This window comes from Schistocerca gregaria, chromosome 8 (assembly GCF_023897955.1).
Source record: "Schistocerca gregaria isolate iqSchGreg1 chromosome 8, iqSchGreg1.2, whole genome shotgun sequence".
Classification (NCBI taxonomy): domain Eukaryota; kingdom Metazoa; phylum Arthropoda; class Insecta; order Orthoptera; family Acrididae; genus Schistocerca; species Schistocerca gregaria.
This window is the reverse complement of record NC_064927.1, coordinates 469,655,966-469,676,579: the sequence shown is the minus strand read 5'-3', so window position 1 is coordinate 469,676,579 and position 20,614 is coordinate 469,655,966. Positions and strand designations below refer to the sequence as shown.

At 37.0% G+C, this 20,614-nt stretch overlaps 1 protein-coding gene across 14 annotated transcripts in view; it reads left to right on the top strand.

Annotated features, from left to right (window-relative positions):
- The window catches only part of LOC126284467 (myelin regulatory factor), a 1,300,448-nt gene that overhangs the window by 1,253,052 nt on the left and 26,782 nt on the right, over nucleotides 1-20,614 (top strand). For all 14 annotated transcript variants that reach the window (XM_049983414.1, XM_049983413.1, XM_049983418.1 and 11 more), the window contains 6 exons: nucleotides 258-390; nucleotides 477-545; nucleotides 6,170-6,620; nucleotides 7,106-7,214; nucleotides 8,836-8,969; nucleotides 18,079-18,145. In XM_049983414.1, the coding sequence (XP_049839371.1) occupies nucleotides 258-390; nucleotides 477-545; nucleotides 6,170-6,620; nucleotides 7,106-7,214; nucleotides 8,836-8,969; nucleotides 18,079-18,145 (963 nt within the window). The remainder of the gene's footprint in view (nucleotides 1-257; nucleotides 391-476; nucleotides 546-6,169; nucleotides 6,621-7,105; nucleotides 7,215-8,835; nucleotides 8,970-18,078; nucleotides 18,146-20,614) is intronic.

Genomic DNA, 20,614 nt, shown 5'->3' with positions numbered 1-20,614 from the left:
GCAAAAAAGCCAGCATGCTACATGTTCCAGAAAATAATTCCAATGAGCTTCTGCATAACTTTTAATCTTATGAATATGAGCATAATATGAACTCTGATACTCGAACCTAGATGTCCTTTCTACTTCGCATTTCTGTACATATGTATCATGTGCTGTATGAGTTATCTGCTGTCTTATTGCTCTGTTCTCATTTCTGTGTGTCCTGAAGGTAACCCTCAATACAAAGACTTATAGTGAGATGCATTTTATCTTTGCAGTAACCAGTAAAGCAACAAACATTTCCGTGAGACATAGGCGATGTCATCACAAGGAAGAAGTTGACTCATTGCCATGGTCCAATAAATTCATCCAGATAACAATCATAGTATTAGTTCTAATTATGGCACTTTGGTAAGGCACCACTTTATTTCTTTTATTGATATTCTAGGAGCTACTACAAGTTTGTAACTGATACTGGAAACTACTTTTGTTCACAGCCTTGTGGCAATGGCAACGTTATATTTTCTGGAAATACAAAGGAGGCCTCTAGGTAACTACTACCATGGGTAAGTCAATGTTAGTTTCATGATACTGATGAGATATTTTCCTTATTGTGTTTCTCAACTTAATGTTTGCTCATGTTTCCACATGATAGTAAATTTATAAACATATGTTTACCTTACCCTTGATAATAAATATATTATATGGAACAGAGACAGGTTATGCTTGGCAAATTAAATGTAGATTATATTATTTGTAATTTTGCTATATCTGTATAAGCTACCACAGGACTAAACATGAATATGTACAAATAACTAAATACAAATAGAGAGAATCTAATCAGCCAGTCAGAGTTGTGGTTTTATGAGCCACTATGTAACATATTCCAATCATATGATAACTTGTTAAGAAGTCAGAACCAATTGTAAAGGCATCGAGTTACTGGATGCTGAAAAATACAATAAAAGGCTCGGAGGAGAATTTGTAAAAATTAACAGATGGTGACAAGCAGCAAAGTGAATTTAGAAGGACAAGTAGAACTGTCAGCCAACATTTTTTTGAGCTGCAACTTATATCAGTGCACCACCAGCTATTTTTTCTATATATTTGACATTGTTGTTAAACACTGCTTCACCATTAGTCTGTTGGCTTGGCTCTCATGTTTTGCATCAGTTACAGGTTGTAAGTACGCTAATCTGATTATATTTTAAAGTTCCTTATTGGTGCACACAGAATTGAAGTCTCATATCCTGAAAGTTTTTTAGATGGTGGTCTTGCAGTTCAGCACCATTAAATCACATTTGAGTGATGACCAGTTTGCTTTACACGTCTGTTTATGTTTCACAACCACCACACTAGCACTTACATTTTGACATTATTGTCAGTGGAAACTTTATCTTGTAAGCATCAAATTTCCACAGATGACAGTTCATGAGACAATAGTCACTTACGAACAGTTCTTAGATGAAAGGCATTATCAGGTTTAGAGCAATTATGGTGACAAGAGTACAAAGTGAAATCCTGGAACCAAACAAGTGTAAAGGGTTAAACAACAAAAATAATTTTGGTTGTGCCCACACTTTAGTTACAGATAATTTGTAAATGAATGAGTTTCTGAAAAACTGAAATGGGCTACTGAAAAGTGGAAAATTATGGGTATCCAATGAGTTAGATCTTTTTGTGCAGAAACTATTATTAGCCCACACTATTCTGATGACTACATGCTAATGGGATAATTTCAGTTATTGATATATCTTAAACAAAAGTGTTTTATGCAAATCTAAATATACGGCAAGACTCGGCAGACTGAAAACTACCACATGAATAATAAAGTAATGTTAAAGTTGTAGAAATATTAATTTATCAGTTTTGGCTAAACATAATATTGGCATGAAACTTCCTGGCAGATTAAAACTATGCTGGACCGAGACTAGGTTTCATATCAGTACACACTCCGCTGCAGAGTGAAAATCTCATTCTGGATAATATTGGCTCTTGTTAATAAGGGGAAAAATAGTTTAGCTAATGAACCAAAGACACTTCGACTGTCACAATTTTATCAATAAACTGTTGCATTATTTGTAATAAAGTTCCCAAATTTACTGCCCTCCAAGAAAGTTCTCATGCTCAAATTATTCTTGGGACTGAGAGCTGGCTGAAACCTGAAGTGGAAAGCTCTGAGATGTTTAGCAAGTTGTGGAACATATATCAGAAAGACAGATTAGAGGCCATAGGAGGGGGAGCATTCACAGCATTTGACAAAAATGTTGTCTCTATTGAGGTCAAAGTTGAGTGTAACAGTGAAGTTATCTGGTTGCTTATAAGAGGAGTAGGTGAAACTAAGTTAATTGTTGTAAATAAAATAGAAAGAAACTTCCACATGGGAAAAATATATTAAAAACAAAGATTCCAAGACTTACCAAGTGGGAAAGCGCCAGTAGACAGGCACAATAAAATAACACACAAACACACACACAAAATTTCTAGCTTTCGCAACCAACGGTTGCTTCTTCAGGAAAGAGGGAAGGAGAAGGAAAGACGAAAGGATGTGGGTTTTAAGGGAGAGGGTAAGGAGTCATTCCAATCCCGGGAGCGGAAAGACTGACCTTAGGGGGAAAAAAGGATAGGTATATACTCGCGCACACACTCACACATATCCATCCATACATATACAGACACAAGCAGACATATTTTCAAATATGGTATTGGAATGACTCCTTGCCCTCTCCCTTAAAACCCACATCCTTTCGTCTTTCCCTCTCCTTCCCTCTTTCCTGAAGAAGCAACCATTGGTTGCGAAAGCTAGAAATTTTGTGTGTGTGTTTGTGTGTTATTTTATTGTGCCTGTCTACCGGTGCTTTCCTGCTTGGTAAGTCTTGGAATCTTTGTTTTTAATATATGTTAATTGTTGGATGTTTTTACCAACCACCCAATTCTGCTGTGAGAGTTCTAGTCATTCAAAGCAAGTCCACAATCAATAACATGTAAATACCCAGACCATTCAATACTAGTTGGAGGTGATTTTAACCTGCTGAGTATAGATTGGGATATCTATTGATTCATTTAGATTGGGATGTCTATTGATTCATTGCGGGGGTTACAGACAGACAATCATGCCAAATATTTCTAAACACTGAAAATGGAAATATCTTAGACCTTGTAGCTACGAATAGGCTGGACCTTATTGACAATGTCAGTATATAAACAAGGATTAGTAATAATGATGTCATTACAGCAACTGTGATTACAAAAGTTGGATAAATCAGTCAAGAAGGCTAGGAGTGTATTTCTGCTAGATAGAGCAGATAAGCAGTTATTAACATCTTACTGAGAGAGTGAAATGGCATCACTTAGTACCAGTAAGATGGATGTAGAGGAATTATGGGTAAAGTTTAAACAGATTGTAAATTGTGGTCTGGAGAGTTATGTTCCTATTAAATGGGTAAAGGATGGAAAAGACCCACCATGGTTTAATAAAATTAGTAATATGCTGAGGAAGCAGAGGCTGTTGCACTATAGGTTCGAGAAGGCTAAGCACAAATGACGACAAGCGAAGGTTGTACAGATTCATACATCTGTGAAAAGATATATGCTCGAAGCACATAACAACTACCACCGTCACATCTTAGCAAAAGATCTGGCAGAGAACCCGAGAAAATTCTGGTCATATGTAAAATCACTAAGTGGGTCCAAGGCTTTCATTCAGTCTGTTGTTGACCAGTTGGGGGTGGCAGTTCAAAAAAGCAAAACGAAAGCCGAAGTTTTAAATTTCACATTCAAGAAACTGTTCAGGCAGGAGAGCCATACAAACATACCATCATTTGACCATCAGACAGACTCCCACAAGGATGACATAGTGACATAGAAATAAGCATACCTGGCATAGAAAACAACTGATAGATTTGAAAGCAAATAAGTCACCAGGTCTGGATGGAATCCCAGTTTGATTTTACAAAGAGTACTCTACAGCTCTGGTCCCTCACCTAGCTTGTATTCATCATGAATCGCTTGCCCAGCACAAAGTTGAAAGTGACTGGAAAAAAGTGCTGGCGACTCCAGTATATAAGAAAAGTAAAAGAATGGACCTGCAATATTACAGACCAATACCCCCACTTCTATACTCTGCAGAATACTTGAACACATTCTCAGTTCAAATATAATAATCTTTCTTGAGGCTAAGCAGCTTATGTTCATGAATCAGCACGGTTTTAGAAAGCATTGCTCATGCGAAACTCTGCTTACCCATTTCTCACACGATATACTGAGAACTATGGATGAATGGCAACAGGGAAGTGTGATAGGCCTGCTGTTGTTATGTATACACTTAATTGGTTTGGCAGACAGGGTGGGCAGCAGTCTGCGATTGTTTGTTGATGATGGTGTATGTTAAGGTGTCGAAGTTGAGTGACTGTAGGAAGATACAAGATGACTTAGACAAATGTGATGAATGACAGCTAGCCCTAAATGTGGAAAAATGAAAGTTAATGCAGATGAGTAGGAAGAAGAAACTCATAATGTTCAGATACAGATTACTAGTGTCCAGCTTGACCAAGTCAAGTTGTTTAAATATCTGCGCGTAACATTGCAGAGTGGTTTGAGGTGGAACGGGCATGTGAGAACTATGGTAGGTAAGGAAGATGGTAGACTTTGGATAATTGAGAGAATTTTAGGGAAGAGTGGTTCACCTGTAATGGACACCGCATATAGGATGCTGGTGTGACCTATTCGTGAGTGCTTCTCGAGTGTTTGGGATTCGTACCAGGTCGGATTGAAGGAATGCATCGAAGCAATTCAGAGGAGAGGTGCTAGATTTGTTACAGGTAGGTTTGAACAAAACTTCAGTGTTATGGAGATGCATTGGGAACTCAAATGGAAATCCCTGGAGGGAAGGCAGTGTTCCTTTTGGGAAATACTATTGAAAAAATATAGAGAACCAGCATTTGAAGGTGACTGCTGAACAATTCTGCTCCCTCCAACATACATCACGTGTAAGGAGCAAGAAGATAACATACGAGAAATTAGGGTTCATACAGAGGCATACAGACAGTTGTTTTTTCCTTGCTGTATCTGGTAGTGGAACAGGAGGGGAGTATTGGAGCAGGGTACCCTCCACCATGCACCTTACTACAGCTTGTGGAGTATCTACGTAAACTAGAATCATAGCAAGTGAAGTAACTCCACCTTACAATTTTAAAAGGTATATGTAACTTATACCTTCCCATGTTTCCATTGTATGTTTTGGGTCACTCGCTGCATAAATCAGGGTAATATAGATAAACAAAAAGAAGAATCCTAGATATTAGATGCAGCTTTAGTGGAAGACTTCAGTAATCTGTTGTATCACTTCAATGCAGAGGGCTAATGTTAAGAAGTAATGTGAAGTGGGACAGACATATGAAACAACTCTAGGGAACACATTTAGATGACAGACTTGCTGAGATGATTGATTAGTGTGGTATGTTGCAAAACGTGGCACAGTGCTGGTGTTCTTATCAGATGAACCTGATAGAAATTCAGACTCACTCTGTTAGGATTATAACAGACAAGAGTACTTCATATCAGTATGTCAGATGTTCAGGGAATTTAAATGGAAATCATTGGGAGAAAGAGGCCTCTGTTATCATGAATCTTGTTGAATGAGCTTAGAGGATTTGTCTTTAATGTATGTTTTACAATATTTCTACTGACTCCATTGTATATCTTGCATAGGACCCTGGGAATAATATGAGAGAGATTAGGATGCATACACAAGCATACAAACCGTCTTGTTTGCCTTGCCATATAGATGGTCATCATGATACAAAATACATCCTGGCATTCAGTGTCCAGTGAAATATATGTTTAGATGTAGTGTGAAGTCTTTATTTCCTGTGAAGACTAGAAGAGGATTGGTCCAGCCTTGTGATGACACCTGAGGAGATTCTTAAAAAATAAATAGTGGCCCTAGTTTTATAAGCAGGTGTTATATTCAATATAGCCATCCAGAGGCATCTAATAAAAAGGATGAGGTAGCAGTTCTTTATCAGATTAAGTCCTGAGTTGACTGTAGTATCAAGGAGTTTAGTTTTAGATTTTCTGGGATATGTGTCATTAACTTTATTGTTGCTATATATCTTCTGCAATTGTATTCAAGCTAGTGTTCCAATATAAGGATACGTCCACTGAAAAACCTATGTTTTCTTTCTAACAGGAAAAATTCAAGCCATCATCATTCTCATGCACATTCAGTAGCGCCTGCAGCAGCCTTCAGCACAAGGATACTAGATCCAAAGGTCCTCCCAACTGTTCTGCCTGTTCCCGGCACTGGGTTACCTAATAACATCTTGCCACCTGCGCCCATGATGCCTGAAAGTATTCAACGAGTTCCTAAAGCCAAATTGTTGGATCCATCTGGCAAAAGCAGTACAGAAGCACTGGGCAGTGGTTCCAGGCAACCTGTGTTTGCTCCTCTCTCACTGTCAACAGCCACTCTGGATGCCGCCACACTTCCTCACAACTGGAAAGTGGATCCTCCTGTCAATAACCATGTCAGTGGGGAGTTCATTGACCCACCACTAACTGGCTCACGGCTTACACCATCACCGATTGGAAGGCCACCGCATTGCACAAGTGATGCAGATATGGAACCTAATCTGTGTTACGTAAGATGACACAGATTTTTATCTCTTTTAGCATATAAAAAACAAATAGAATGTTTTATTTAGGAGTAAGCAAGTATTTTTAAATAATTAAGTGCTTTAAAGAAGGAGATTTCATGACTTACTTTGAAAATGAGATTTCTTCATCTTTTATATGTTCATGTCCACAACTTGGCACTTCCCATTCTTGCTGCCAAAGATCTATACATTTTTTTCCTCCTTTCAATGCTTATAGTTGACAGGCCTTAACAAATATTGGAATACATTCTCCCATTAATTAATCTAGTTTCAAAGTAGACAAAGTTCACTTTTTTAAAGTTGAATTTTTCTGGCTGTGTGGAATCTCTTGCAAATAAATGGTAAGCTTACCATAAAAATGTGCATGCAAGCTTACATTCATTTCTCAAACTACAAAGTTGCTTAGTTTTTTATCGTACAAATCTTCACAGTATGAATAAAAAGATACTTACAATTCTCTTCATTTCCAGCCTATTTGTTGTGATGCTTCTCATTATGAGAATATGGACCAGCACATTGACGTATTTCCTGCAGTATCAAGTGGGAGTGGACAAACTCCACTTTCTTCTTATCGTTATGGTAAGTAAGAGCTTTGCAGTTTAATACAAATTTCTATTAGATACTGTTTGGTACCACATGTCAGTGTTTCTTCTTGGTCTAATCACTTGTGGAGTATGATACAAATAACTGTCTAAATGCCTTTGTGCATGCTGTGATCAGCCTAATCTTTTCTTCATAGTCCCAACAGCAGTGAAAGGTACTGTGCTGGACGATGTCTGTACATGATTAACTTATCACTTGCTCTTGAAACATTGTAAATAGGAGTTCAGTGTGGTTCAGTGGCAAAGTGCAAGACTGAATCGAAGTGTCTCAGGTTTGATTCTCAGTCAGTCACTTTTTACATGCCACTTACCAGTTCTTTCACCTCTGGCAGTGTTTGTTTAAGTGAAAAATTCTGAGTTTCTCTGTAGCTTGCAGTTCACATTAAACAATGCATCCCCTGTAAATAGTCTTCATGGGTTTGCCACTGAGTGATGTGAAAATTCCACAATATTTCCTCAGAGCAACTCTTTGACATCTTCAGGTGGTTTAACCGTGTTGGTGGCTAGGTATGACTGATGATATCAGTCGTACCCAGCCACCAACAAGGTTCAACCACCTGAAGAAGTTGGACAGTTGCTCTGAGGAAATATTGTGGGATTTGCACAATGTCATTCAGCAGCAAACCTGTGAATACTTGTTCCATAGATCATGAATACGACACTTCGTAATGACATATCCACGGGGAAAGCTTGAAAAGTCACACTAGGTCCCCTTTATTTATTTATTTATTTATTCATTCTATCCATCTGTAGACAGTATAGATTGTATGGATGTTGTCAACAAATACATATATATAATACAGACACAAGGGTATATAAAAGTACAATTGCATTTCTTAAATATAAACAACAATTATTTGTCTTACTGTGTTTCATGATTATACATAATGTACCACTCTTTTATTGAACTTACCAAAGAAAGCCTCTAGTTACAGTACTTAATCAGTCACATTGTTAACATGTCAACAAATACATTGTCAACATTGTCAACAAATACATATATATGATACAGCCTCAAGGGTATATAAAAGTACAATTGCATTACCTAAATATAAACTTCAATTATTTGTCTTACTGTGTTTCATGATTACACCTGATGTATCACTCTGGTATTGAACATACCAAAAAACGGGCTACTGTGGTCATGCAAATTAAGATTTTCCATGGTATACCCAAATAGCTTAATGCAAACAACAGTATGATTTCTTTCAAAGAGGATGGATAGTTTCCTTCCCTATATTTTCTAAGACCAATTTTATGCTCCATCTCTAATGACCTGGTTGCTGCTGGGTTGATAAACTCTAATCTTACTTTCCGTCTATCTCTTTATCAGAATATAAGCACTGTGGTTCATGGACATGAACGGGTTCTCTGGAACACTTTTATGATATTTTTTTTAAACAAGTCTTGTTTTTTTTTTTGCATAAAGTGTGGCAATTTATAATTTACAGCTGAATAGACTAACAAAATGTGATAGTAAAATGTTTACAAAAAATATTCATGGACAAAATGTATAGACTTACCAAGTAAAAATTACTGTTTCAATATGCATTTGTATAACAGCATCTTTTAATTGACCCTAAAACATTGTGTTTCAGTGCATTTCGACCACACCATGAAACCATTTGTCACAGAAACAGCAGCTACCGTTCCTGTCATTCATCCTAAGATGGCTAAAAGCACACATTCAGCACCATCTCAGGAACCTACTCTAAGCTCTATGGAGAAAGAGGTAAAACATTGCATATTGTAAATTAAAAACAATATTTTGTAGCATCGGTAAAACCTGTTCTCAGAAATATTGTTGTGATGGATGAGTTTCTCTAATATAAGGGTCAGTCAATTGTTATGTGCAGTTTAGTTATATATTTTTGTTTATTTTGGTAGTACTGTCATTTTACGTTGATGACGCATGCTTTGTTTGTTTGTTGTTATATCTTTACCATTTTCAAGTTGCTAGGTAAATTTCGTTATCGCTGCTGTGCTGTTAATCATGGCTGCTCCACTGTCTGTTTGCACCAGAGAAGAGCAATGTTCAGTGATCTATTTTTTGTGGTCATACAGCGCATCAGGGGCCGAAATTCATCGAAGACTTTCGGTACAGTACGGGGACAGTGTTTTGCCACAATAGTGTGTCTACAAATGGATTGAAAAATTCCAAAATAGTCACACAAGTGTTACACACAATGAAGGAGATGGATGACCATTTACCACCACAAATGAAGAAACCATTTAGCGTTTATGCGAAATGATTCTCTTAGACAGACTATTAACTATTGATGAAGTGGTACATTGTGTGCAAATTAGTCACGGTTCTGCCTATGAAATCATCCACAACAGACTTGGGTTTCATAAAGTTTGTGCAAAATGAGTCCCAAAACAACTGACATAGTTGCATAAACAAATGTACTTGGACATCTGCAAAAAAACATTTGGACCATTGTGGCAACAAAGGGGACAACTTCTTAGATGGGATCATTACTAGTGATGAAACATGGATCCATCATTATGAGCCAGAGAGTGAACAGCATAATATGGAATGGAAACATCCAAATTCGCCATGCAAAAAAAAAGCTCAAGACCCAACTGTCCGCAGGAAAACTGATGCTTATGGTTTTTTGGGATGCACAAGGTCCAGTACTGGTGCATTATGGACAAAGGGGCACATCAATAAACAGTGTGCATTACAGTGAGATGCTTACTGCCAGGCTAAAGCCTGCAATTTGAAGAAAACACTGAGGAATGCTGTCAAAAGTTGTTTAGTTGTTGCATGACAATGCCCATGTGCATACTGCTGCCCACATTGCTGAAACGCTCCAGAAACTCAAATTTGAAGTAGTGGATCATCCTCCATATAGTCCCGATCTTGCCCCTTCTGCCTATCACTTGTTTGGTCCACTCAAACAGGTATTAAGGGGCCATTGATTTGCCTCAGACCAAGCAGTGAAAGAAGTGGGTGGATTCCTGGCTCGCAGCTCAACTGAGAACCTTCTTTTATGAGGGCATCAGGAAGCTTGTACAACGATGGACCAATTGCGTTGAAACACGAGGAGACTATGTCGAAAAATGATGTTCTTGTAAGTTTCATGTTTGATTACAGTAAAATTTTATAACTACTTTGTGGATAATAATTGACTTACCTTCGTACATATTGACCTAGTGAGCTATGACTCAGAACTTGCACTAGAATTAATATTTATTCTTACCAATAAATGCGTAAACATATTTAGAGAAAGATATGAAACAGAAGAGCAAATTAAGCATGCTGGGAGATTTCTGCTGGAATGTAAAATTAAAATTCTTTATAATGTTCAGAATCTAGTTGTAGCACGAATATGGCTTTCACTATAAACATGTGAATGGCAGGACGTCTCTACATATTTATCAACAACTGTTGCCATGATGACAAATTCCAAAGTAGATTTGTGGAATCACACCAAAAGATTGTAGATACACTTTGGAATAATTGTTGTGTCAAGTGGTGTTGCACAGAACTCAATATCGTTTACTTGTATTTAAATGCTAAATGAAGAGAGGCCTGTGTCGCTTCAATGACAAACAAGAAATGCTTGCCTGACCATATGAGAGACATGCAAAATGTTTATATCACCTGTGCTGTTATGACACTTAGGAAGGTTTTAAAGGCGTACCTGGTAGTTAGCCTGACTTCATCTTTATACTCTCTGAATGGTACCCAGCCAAAATATTGATTCAGTAAGTTCTGAACATCAGCCTGAAATACCAAAAATTTGAATAGTGAATGTGATTTGATAGGTGAAAAATCTGCTCACCAAGCAGCAACATACCAAACACATAATAGAAGGTTGCAATTAGGTAAGCTTTTGGAGCCAATGGCGCCTTTTTCAGGCAGAAAGGTTGAAGGGGAAGGAAGAGGGGTGTAGGGAAAGGACTGGAGAGGTCTAGGAAAAGGGTTAGATTTTGGAAACGTCATCCAGAACCAAGGGTCAGGGGAGACTTACCAGTCGGGATGAGAAGGAAAGACTTTTCTAATATCTACCCCTTTTCCTAGACCTCTCCAGTCCTTTTCCTTCACCCCTCTTCCTTCCCTTTCAACCCTCCTGCCTGAAGGAGGAGCCACAGGTTGTGAAAGCTTGCCTAATTGTAATCTTCTTTTATGTGTGTGTTCTGCTGCTGCTTGGTGGGTAGATTTTTTTTTTTAAATGAATTAACGACTTTTTTGTCTGAAGGCTTTAATGTTTAGCAACTCAACACCTCCTCTGTACAGTGAGTACAGGGTGTATATGACCCGGAAAAACCGGGAGATCCGGAATTTTTTCATCCGTGAGAAAACCGAGAAAAACCTGTGATTCTTTTAGAATTCAGGGGATTTTTCATTGTTTTCATTTTCAGTTAAATTTTTGTAATTTTGACTGGTAAGAATCGATACTCTAACAAAGTATATTACTGTATCCTGCTACCACAGAATAATACTACAGCAATAAAACATGAACAAGAGAAAAAAACGAAAGTGAAACTTAAATTTCCTAAGGAAATGCTCCACACACAACAACAAAACACAATGCTCATACAAGTGTCTGACAACAGCAAAATGTGTCAAAGGCTTTAGGAATACTATGCAGTACTTCATAAAAACAAATTGCCTCCAATGAGCATGAAATCCCAACTGTTTATATTAGATTCATTTTAGCAGTTACGAGCAGGCTCATGCGCATTTGCTGTTGAGTCATGTATGAGGAGTAACTTCTCTCAGTTCTGGCTAAAGAAATGTATCTCTTGCCATGTAAGCAGTTGCAGCAAGCAGCTAAATATTACTGGGAACAATTTTACTGACGCACCCAAGCTACAGATTCACACATGTGCAGCAGGCCCAGATGTAGGAGAGGGGGCGAGATCCCAAATTCATATTCTAGAGGAAAAACATCTTCTTTCACAAAGCGCCTAGCATCCAGCGCATGTTGTCTATTGATTACTTATATGATGTAAAAAAATAGAAAGAAACTTCCACATGGGAAAAATATATCCTGTCTACCGGCGCTTTCCCGCTTGGTAATTTTTAGATTATTTATATGATTTTGAAACACATCGCTGTTGGATTTTGAACATTTTTTAACACATTCTAAGTTGATTTCTGAATGAATCGTAAGTTGATTTGTGAATGCGTGCATAGTTTACATGACTTCTCCGTCAGGGGAATCCTCGTCGCATCTAGAAACAAACATTCCGGCAGAGAAAATGGGCTATACGAGCTGAGGAGTGTAAAGCTGACTGGATGAATGCCAATCACTGTCTGATAATGTAGTTGAGTGGGTTTGCAAATGGGGAATCCATAGTTTCAGACTACAAGAGTGGAAATAAATGACTAACAAGAATAACAAGTAAGAAAAATTATGTATTATCTTCTCGGTGTATCCAAGGAAATGAAATTTTGACAAAAATTTTTGGCCCGGCCACCATACTAGTAAGGGCCAGTTGTACAATCCCCGGCTAGCAGCCTCTTAAGTTCTATTCTGGAATTAGTGCGGAAAACACATTGTACTAACACATAACAATGCCTAACCAGAGAATAATCATGGGGTAACAAAACCAGTGATTCTGGCAGGGTTAATGAAGTTAACTGATGAATAAGTTTTGACAGTGGTAGGAATAGTTACAGAATTAGTGATGTCAAGATTGTTTGGTAGAATGAGGAAGGAGAAGAAATGGGGACATCACACAAATTATGGAAGAATATGACGATTGCAAATTTATATAAAAATTTCATACTACCATGTTTCTACTTCATGCTTGAGAAACTGGAGCATGGAATGACATGTGAAACTATTTTCTAACATAAAACGTTTTGCTTGTAGTAGGCCTAATTCATTTGATGTTGGTACTTCATGAATTATATTCTGTCGTGTTATAAAAATGACCATTTGTGCCAAAACGGTCTTTTTTATTTGGTGTGTGCTACATTTTGTTTTATCTAGCAGATGGTGACAAAACAAACGTAATTAGCTCAAGAAACCACACCAGTCTTGGGTACTACTTGTATTAACATCTTTTTCAGTATTATACAACAACATTTTAATTTTTCATGTAGCAAAATGTTTGATGTACTTTCATGAGGTAATAGATTCTTTCGCACAAAGGAAAGGATGCCATGTAAAGCTGTAGCAAGATTAGATAGAAAAAAATGTTAAGTGCTAAGGCTTGAAGAAATGTGTATTGCTTTGCTTGTCTCTTGTCTTTACTGGTTTGATGCAGTGGTTTTTTTCTAAAAAAAAAGTTTGAGGGTACTCTGACATTCGATATAATGCAGCGAAAATTACTTATAACTGAAGCATGGGATACCACCTGTCTGCTTTTAGTGATGACATCATCAACATCATCATGTAGCGGGACCGTAGAGACATCTATCAGTAGCTCGGCATTTGAGCATGCACATATCTGTTTAGCACTACCATCGCCCACTATTAGCTGGCGAGGGCACTACATCCTTGTTTAACTGGTTGCCAGTGATTCAGTTGTAGAGAACGGTTGCCGCAGCTTTGAAATACTTGAAACAGTCAATGACATCGCTTTTCCCACCAAAAACTGCACTGGTATCGTTTGTATTGCAATTACCAACACGAAAAAATGAAATAAAATATTTATGTCCATGAAAGAAATCTTTGGCACTCTTCAAGTTCTCAACATCATAAAAAAAATTATTTTGTCAACGAAAAAGTTTAGGGGTATGCATCCCCCAGCATTCCCCCACAAAAACAGCACTGGTTTTATGTATCCTATATTTAATTTTATGTCACACAAAACAGAAAGTTATTAGCTAATAGGCAACAAAGAGTGCAAATTTTCTGAAGAACTTTTGTTCTCCCGATTACAAATAATACCATCTAGTATTAATAGCGAGGTTTTTTTTTTCCTTTTCTTTTTTTTTTTTTTTTTTAAAAAAAAAAGAGTGGCAGGGTGTCAAACCAGCAGACAGGGAGCAGGAGAGGTACCACAGAACATTATTTTAATTTCCATTGTCCTGAATATAGTTTGATGGCATCCATTACAAAATATACACATTTCAATTCCACAGAGTGAAATACAGTGTTGTGCAATAGAAGAATGCTGTGTGGGGGAGCATGGCACTGCACTTTGGTACACTTAAGACCAAATAACATTTCTTACATTCCCTCGAACCCATATGTTTTATGTATCAGACTTCAGAAAGATATGTGCTACAAAATGAACGTTTTTTTTGGCCCATATCAAACATTCGAGGGAGGGGAGCCTCTATTGAGTCTTGCCCCAGTTCAGAAATATCGTAGATCCAAGGCTGATGAGCAGAGCAGTCTTGAGTTATAGTGGGGAAGTGGGTAGTCTCCATGTGAGCTGTGTTTACATTTAGTGATTTTCCTGTTTCCTCTTTGTTTACTGCTCATGCGTCAAATGAAAACAAAATGGATTTCTGTGGCCGGGAGCTATCAAGTGAATTAAAATACATTCACATAATTATGGAAGTCTAAAATATGTTATTAGTTTAAGATTTTATTTTATTTCCACCTTTCTGACAGTCAAGTATTAATTACATTGCAGAACAATGAAGTTTTTTTGTTGGTTTGCTAAAGAAATTTGGCTTTTATTAATCTTTTCCATTGAGGCAGTCAATGTATTTGAAACAAAGTTTTTAATTCCACACTATTTGATAGTTTCTTCTAGCATGTATGGTATTATGCCGTAATAAAGAACCAAACATGAGATAATACAGTACTGGTACTCCAAGAAAATTTACATGCCAAAAACCACATTGAAAAGCTTAATATCAATTCAAGGCCTACTTCATTGGGAATCTGGACATACAAATGTGCACTTTAAGTATGCACTTTAAATTTGCACATTTTAGTATGGTTCACAAAATTCCAATACTCTTGGAGTATCCTCTGATGTCTTCTTTCTTTTATGACATAACATAAGATCTTTTAATGTTTTATACATACCAGCATATGGACCTCCTATGTCATTGTAGCTGCGCAAACGCAGTGGCACTTGTTATCTGGTGCTCTCTGGCAACTGCTGAAATGAACCCATTTCTAACAGGTCACAGGAAAACATTGCAAATGGTGGTCTGAAAAGTGTTACTTTCACAGTAAACTTACTTTTATGCAAGTTGAACTATGTGTGAGAATATACGATGAATTTCATAAACCACGGAGTGTTTGACTCTCATTTAAAAATCAGCTCTTTGATGACAAGCATTTAGAAGAATTTCAAGCCCAGATGATCAGACATTTATGTGATACGTTTGACAGTTCCAAGGGAAAATATACTGTCACTTAACAGAGGAAAAGTGTGTTTTCACCTGGGAGAAAGCGTATTTTTAACTGGGGAAATCCAGGAAAAATGTGGGAATTTGTTTTCCATGTCCTTGTATACACCCTGGAATAGCAGTCTATCCTTTTCATATTGTTGTTATTCCATTCTGGATTTTCCATTGTTCAATAATTCAGTTGGCTTTTTTTCCTGAGTAAAAGCATAGATTATTATAGCAATTGCAAGGCTTTGTGTCACAATTTAAGCTTTGTGACAATGGCAGCATCTTGTAGTGTTTGCTTTTGTGTAATAGCTTCTACTTACTGAACAGGTGATCTGGATGATTCATTAGTCTTCTGAGAACCACAGCAGAAAAATTACAATAGGAAATGTAAACATTAGCAAACAAAGATCACTACACTTTGAAAATGAAGTTGCAAGTATCTTGAGTTTATGAGAATCCATCAGATGTGTTAACAGAACCACTTAATATAAGAAGTACAACTATGTGGCAGCCTCATATGAATGAACCAAGGTCATCTTACAAAACTAATATCAAAAAGTAATGCCACCTTATGTCAACTATGTACTTATGTAGTCGTAAAAGAACCTGTTCTGTGGTGTACGTGGTGATCACTGGACCAAAACCAAGAAAAGACCAAAACCCAGAGGCTCATACGCAATGTGTATTTTATCGGTATGTTTTTTAATATAAGACCAGACAGATATGCATTTGTGTAACCCTGCAATGTTCTTAAATTTATAAATGACTTTTGGTAGGTTTTGTGTATGACCAGACAGATGTGCACTTGTGTAACTCGGCAGTCCCAGAAAATTTGCATTTCTTTTGACTATGTTTTATATGTAACCAAGCAGATGTGCATTTGATATGACTGAAAAAATCTGCACTCATATGCAAGATGTGTTTTATTGGTATTTTTATATATGACCAGATGGGTATGCACTGTGTAACCCTGTAATGTTCTTAAAATTTCTATATACTCTCGGTAGATTTGATATATCATCAGACTGATGTGCTGTGTACAACCCTACAGATCCCATAAAATATCTATGTATGATCGTATCTTATTATGTATGGGACCAGACAGATGTACATTTCTGTAATTCAGCAGTTCTCATGAAATTTGCATTTGCTTTTTGGTATGTCGTATATGTGACCAGGGAGATGTGAAATTGTGTAGGACTGCAGCTTTCATAAATTTTGCATATGTTTACATGATACCGTAATCTCTAGAATTATGTACAAGCCCTAATGATGTAGTGTTACCACACACGTATAGCCTGTTAACCTATTCTGCTAGCGCCATCTCGCGACGCGACCTGTAGTGTAAGAACAGAGCTGGAGTTGCAGTAGTACTTAGCTTGAGCTTGAATGTGATGCAGACACTTAACATTTATAATGCTATCTCTCTTGGACACCTATGTGCTACTTACGACAGTTTTGTAAGGTCTGCGTGTTATAGGCAACTATTAATATCACCATTGTTTGCCTTATGTTGAACCTTATGTGTCCTAAGGTATGTAACTAAATTTGTATCTAAAAATAAAGTTGATGTGAATTATCAAACAAAAGCGCTGGCAGGTCAATAGACACACAAACAAACACAAACATATACACAAAATTCGAGCTTTCGCAACCGGCGGTTGCTTCGTCAGGAAAGAGGGAAGGAGAGGGATAGATAAAAGGATGTGGGTTTTAAGGGAGAGGGTAACGAAGTCATTCCAATCCTGGGAGCGGAAAGACTTACCTTATGTATATATGTTATATGAGTGGAATCCAAGCCCATTTTTACAGTGTTTTCTGTCCTCCCTAGATCTGATGATGGCGGCTTTAGATTCGCCAAAAACCGGTAAACCTGGAATAAAAAGAATTCCTGCGATCTTGGCTACCTGTTTATTGTTTTAGGATTGGTTATCCTCAAGCTACACAAAGTGTATTTATTTCTAGGTTTCTAGGGCTCTGAGACCAGATACAAAATGCTATCAGCTAGAAGTCTACCTTTTTTTAACTGATTGAAAACTAGAGAAGCCATTAAGAGCCAGTAGTACACTTTTTTTTTTTAAATTCATTTCATATTTTAAATTCGCTTTCATTTACTTATGCTGCTTTCCTTGAAAGGTAAATTCTTAAAACAAGAAGAGTGCAAGCACCCATACACCATAGACTTCAATTCAAAGCAGTGGGAGAAAATGATGTTTGCAAAAAATGTGAAATTGAGCTTTTTCATCAGTTTATCGTGTGTTGAGTTCATTTATTATATCTGCAACTATACAATCAAAAAATCTATTCAAATGTATAATCTCTCAATATTATGAAAAGGAAAGTTGCTACTTACTATGTAGAGGGGATGCTGAGTCGCACATAGGCACAACAAAAAGACTGTGACAGTATTTTTGTCACAAATTGCTTCTGGTTCATTTCATTTGTTCACTCCTCTCCCATACTGCCTGATCATGATACCTGTTCTCCCTGCACTCCTCACTGTGCCAACGAAAAAAATTAAATACTGTCCATCCTGAGTTTTTCACTGTTTGAATGTATAATTTCTTATTTACAGGGAAGTAAACCTAAATCTGCCAAGAGGAATCAAAGAGAGGCAGATTACCTGAATGAAGTTACTGCTGGTAAGACATTTTTATATTATTAGGCAGTATTTCATAATTTTAACAATGTTGAACTCTTATTAAGATGAACATAACACTTGTTTATTAGGTGACAACAGACAAGGGTATGAACAAAAGTAACAAATACTATCATTTGGGAGTAGAAATTTTTTCTTCTGATAATCAGAATGAAAGACTGGCAGCAATCAGTATTCATGAAGTAATTGAAAAAGACTCCCTAAGTGAAGGGGAATGTAGCAAGAAAAGAGAGAACTTGTCACCTTTTGTTCATTCTTATGTCTGCTGTATCTTATACAATAAAAGCTTATCCTTTTTTCACTTAATTAGGTTGTAGTTTCATTTTGGGGATCTTTCCTTTATTGATCACTTACTATGAAGTCTTAGCTATGAGGTCATGGGTTAAATCAGTAATGCAAATTCCTGACAGCTTAAAACTGTCTGCAAGATCATGTTGCGAATCTGCATGTTTCCCTTTAGCTGAAAATTTTTTTAGTCAGTTGAGATATCCAGGCATATGTCTTTAATCTGTCATTTTCATCTCTTTATATGGGGCACTAAATGACAACCTTGTCCTATATATGGAAGCTCTTATTCTGAAAACAGTTTCCTAATGGTTTTTTCGTGCTATGGAAAAAGTCACAAGTTGCTTCCGGTTCATTTCATTTGTTCACTCCTCTCCCATACTGCCTGATCATGATACCTGTTCTCCCTGCACTCCTCACTGTGCCAACGAAAAAAATTAATAAATTTTTTGGTAGTGCCATTGGTAGTGTAGGATTATTTGTCACATGCCACTGCTTAATGGAGTGTAAACCATGTTGTTAACTGTGTTGCCCATGAGGAATGCAGCCCATCCACATTGCGGTGTACTTTAGAGAGATTTTGTAATGCATAGCATCGTTTTAACCAAATTATGCAATAAACACAGAGAACCTTCAAAGTTGCAATATTTATTTCCTTTATTACTTGATGACTAGTTTTGAACTGAAGTTCATTATCAAATTATCCAATAAGCTATGCAATAACATATATTACAACGACCACATCCTATTAATTTGTACAGCAATTGAGGTATACAGATGTTTTGTGCTATCACTCTGTCGCATTGGCACTCATTGTTATCCACAGAAATAACTTTTGTTTTCCAGTGTTTTTCAATGAGAGCTGTTCTACAGCTTTGTGTTTGATTTTTCCATGGAATGTAGCAGACAGAATATTTCATCAGAGGAGGAGCACACATTAATAATCTGTGATATGTGTGCTACTGTATGTAAACATACAGAAAATTCTCTTGAGAAAACTATAAATTTATGAGACAGAATTCTGATCAGTACTTTCCTCCAGTAGGTGAAAGTCTTAGTACTACCAATGAAATTAAAAGAATACAAGAAATCACGCTAACTTTTGGAACAATCAGTTCCTTTCTAGGGAAGGTTGAAAAGAAAGGACAGGTCACTGAGACCCCAGGATGAAGGGGACCGACCTGAATGAGACAGATGGCAAAAAAAGAGTGAATGGAGGGGGGGTGAGATAGTCACCTTCTACCTCTCTTCTCCTTCTCCCCCATCCCCCCACCCTGAGGAAGAAACTAAAAGTTCCGAAAGCCACGATAATGTCTTGTACTTTTATATATGTTAGTTGGCAGTATTAAGAATTTTACGTGCTGAATATAAATATTTCCCAGCATTTTTGCCTCATTATCTTACACTATGTAAACAGTTTAACAATGGCACAGATTTTGTCATCCTGTTTAGTTGAGTATCAAAGGTTTTAAAAAAATTTTGATAACGTCTTGTGTATCGGAGATAGAGGGCTGACAGCAGCTGAGTCACACAAACAGGCATACCACCCTTTGCCAATTATTTTTGAATGCTTAATTTTTTGTACATTTACATGATTCCTGAAAGAAGCACTATGTAATTTAAAATGTACTACCTTTTGTTTTGGTTTGCTAACTCAATAACTCCTCTAGCTACAGCATTCAGAGCCAAATAGTCCTGTGTCAGTTCAGTTCTGAGAAGTTCAAGAAATTCCATCAAAGTGAAAAAATGTTAATGTGTTTGAATACACATTCCATATCATAAATAGACTGTAACTTATAAATTTTGTGTAACTGATGCTGTAATGCATGAAATGTGTGGTCTGTGAGTTTGCCAGTGCAGTAATCCATCAGGATACAAGGATAAAACTGAGGAACTCTAAGTGCTTAAATACTGTTTACACAAAATTCATGTATCTCCCATTTTTCTTTTTGTCGATGACTTCAGAACAGCCATTGCAAAGTTTAGAAGTCAATTTGTATATTGGTTTTTTTTGTATATACTGATGAGCCAAGACATTATGACCACTGCCCATTGTGACATTGAAAACCACCTGATGTGTTTGGAACATGAGTCAAGGAAAATGTGTAAGCAGAACAAAGATGAACAGCAATCATTCTAGTGATGCTACAGCACATGAATGGGGAAA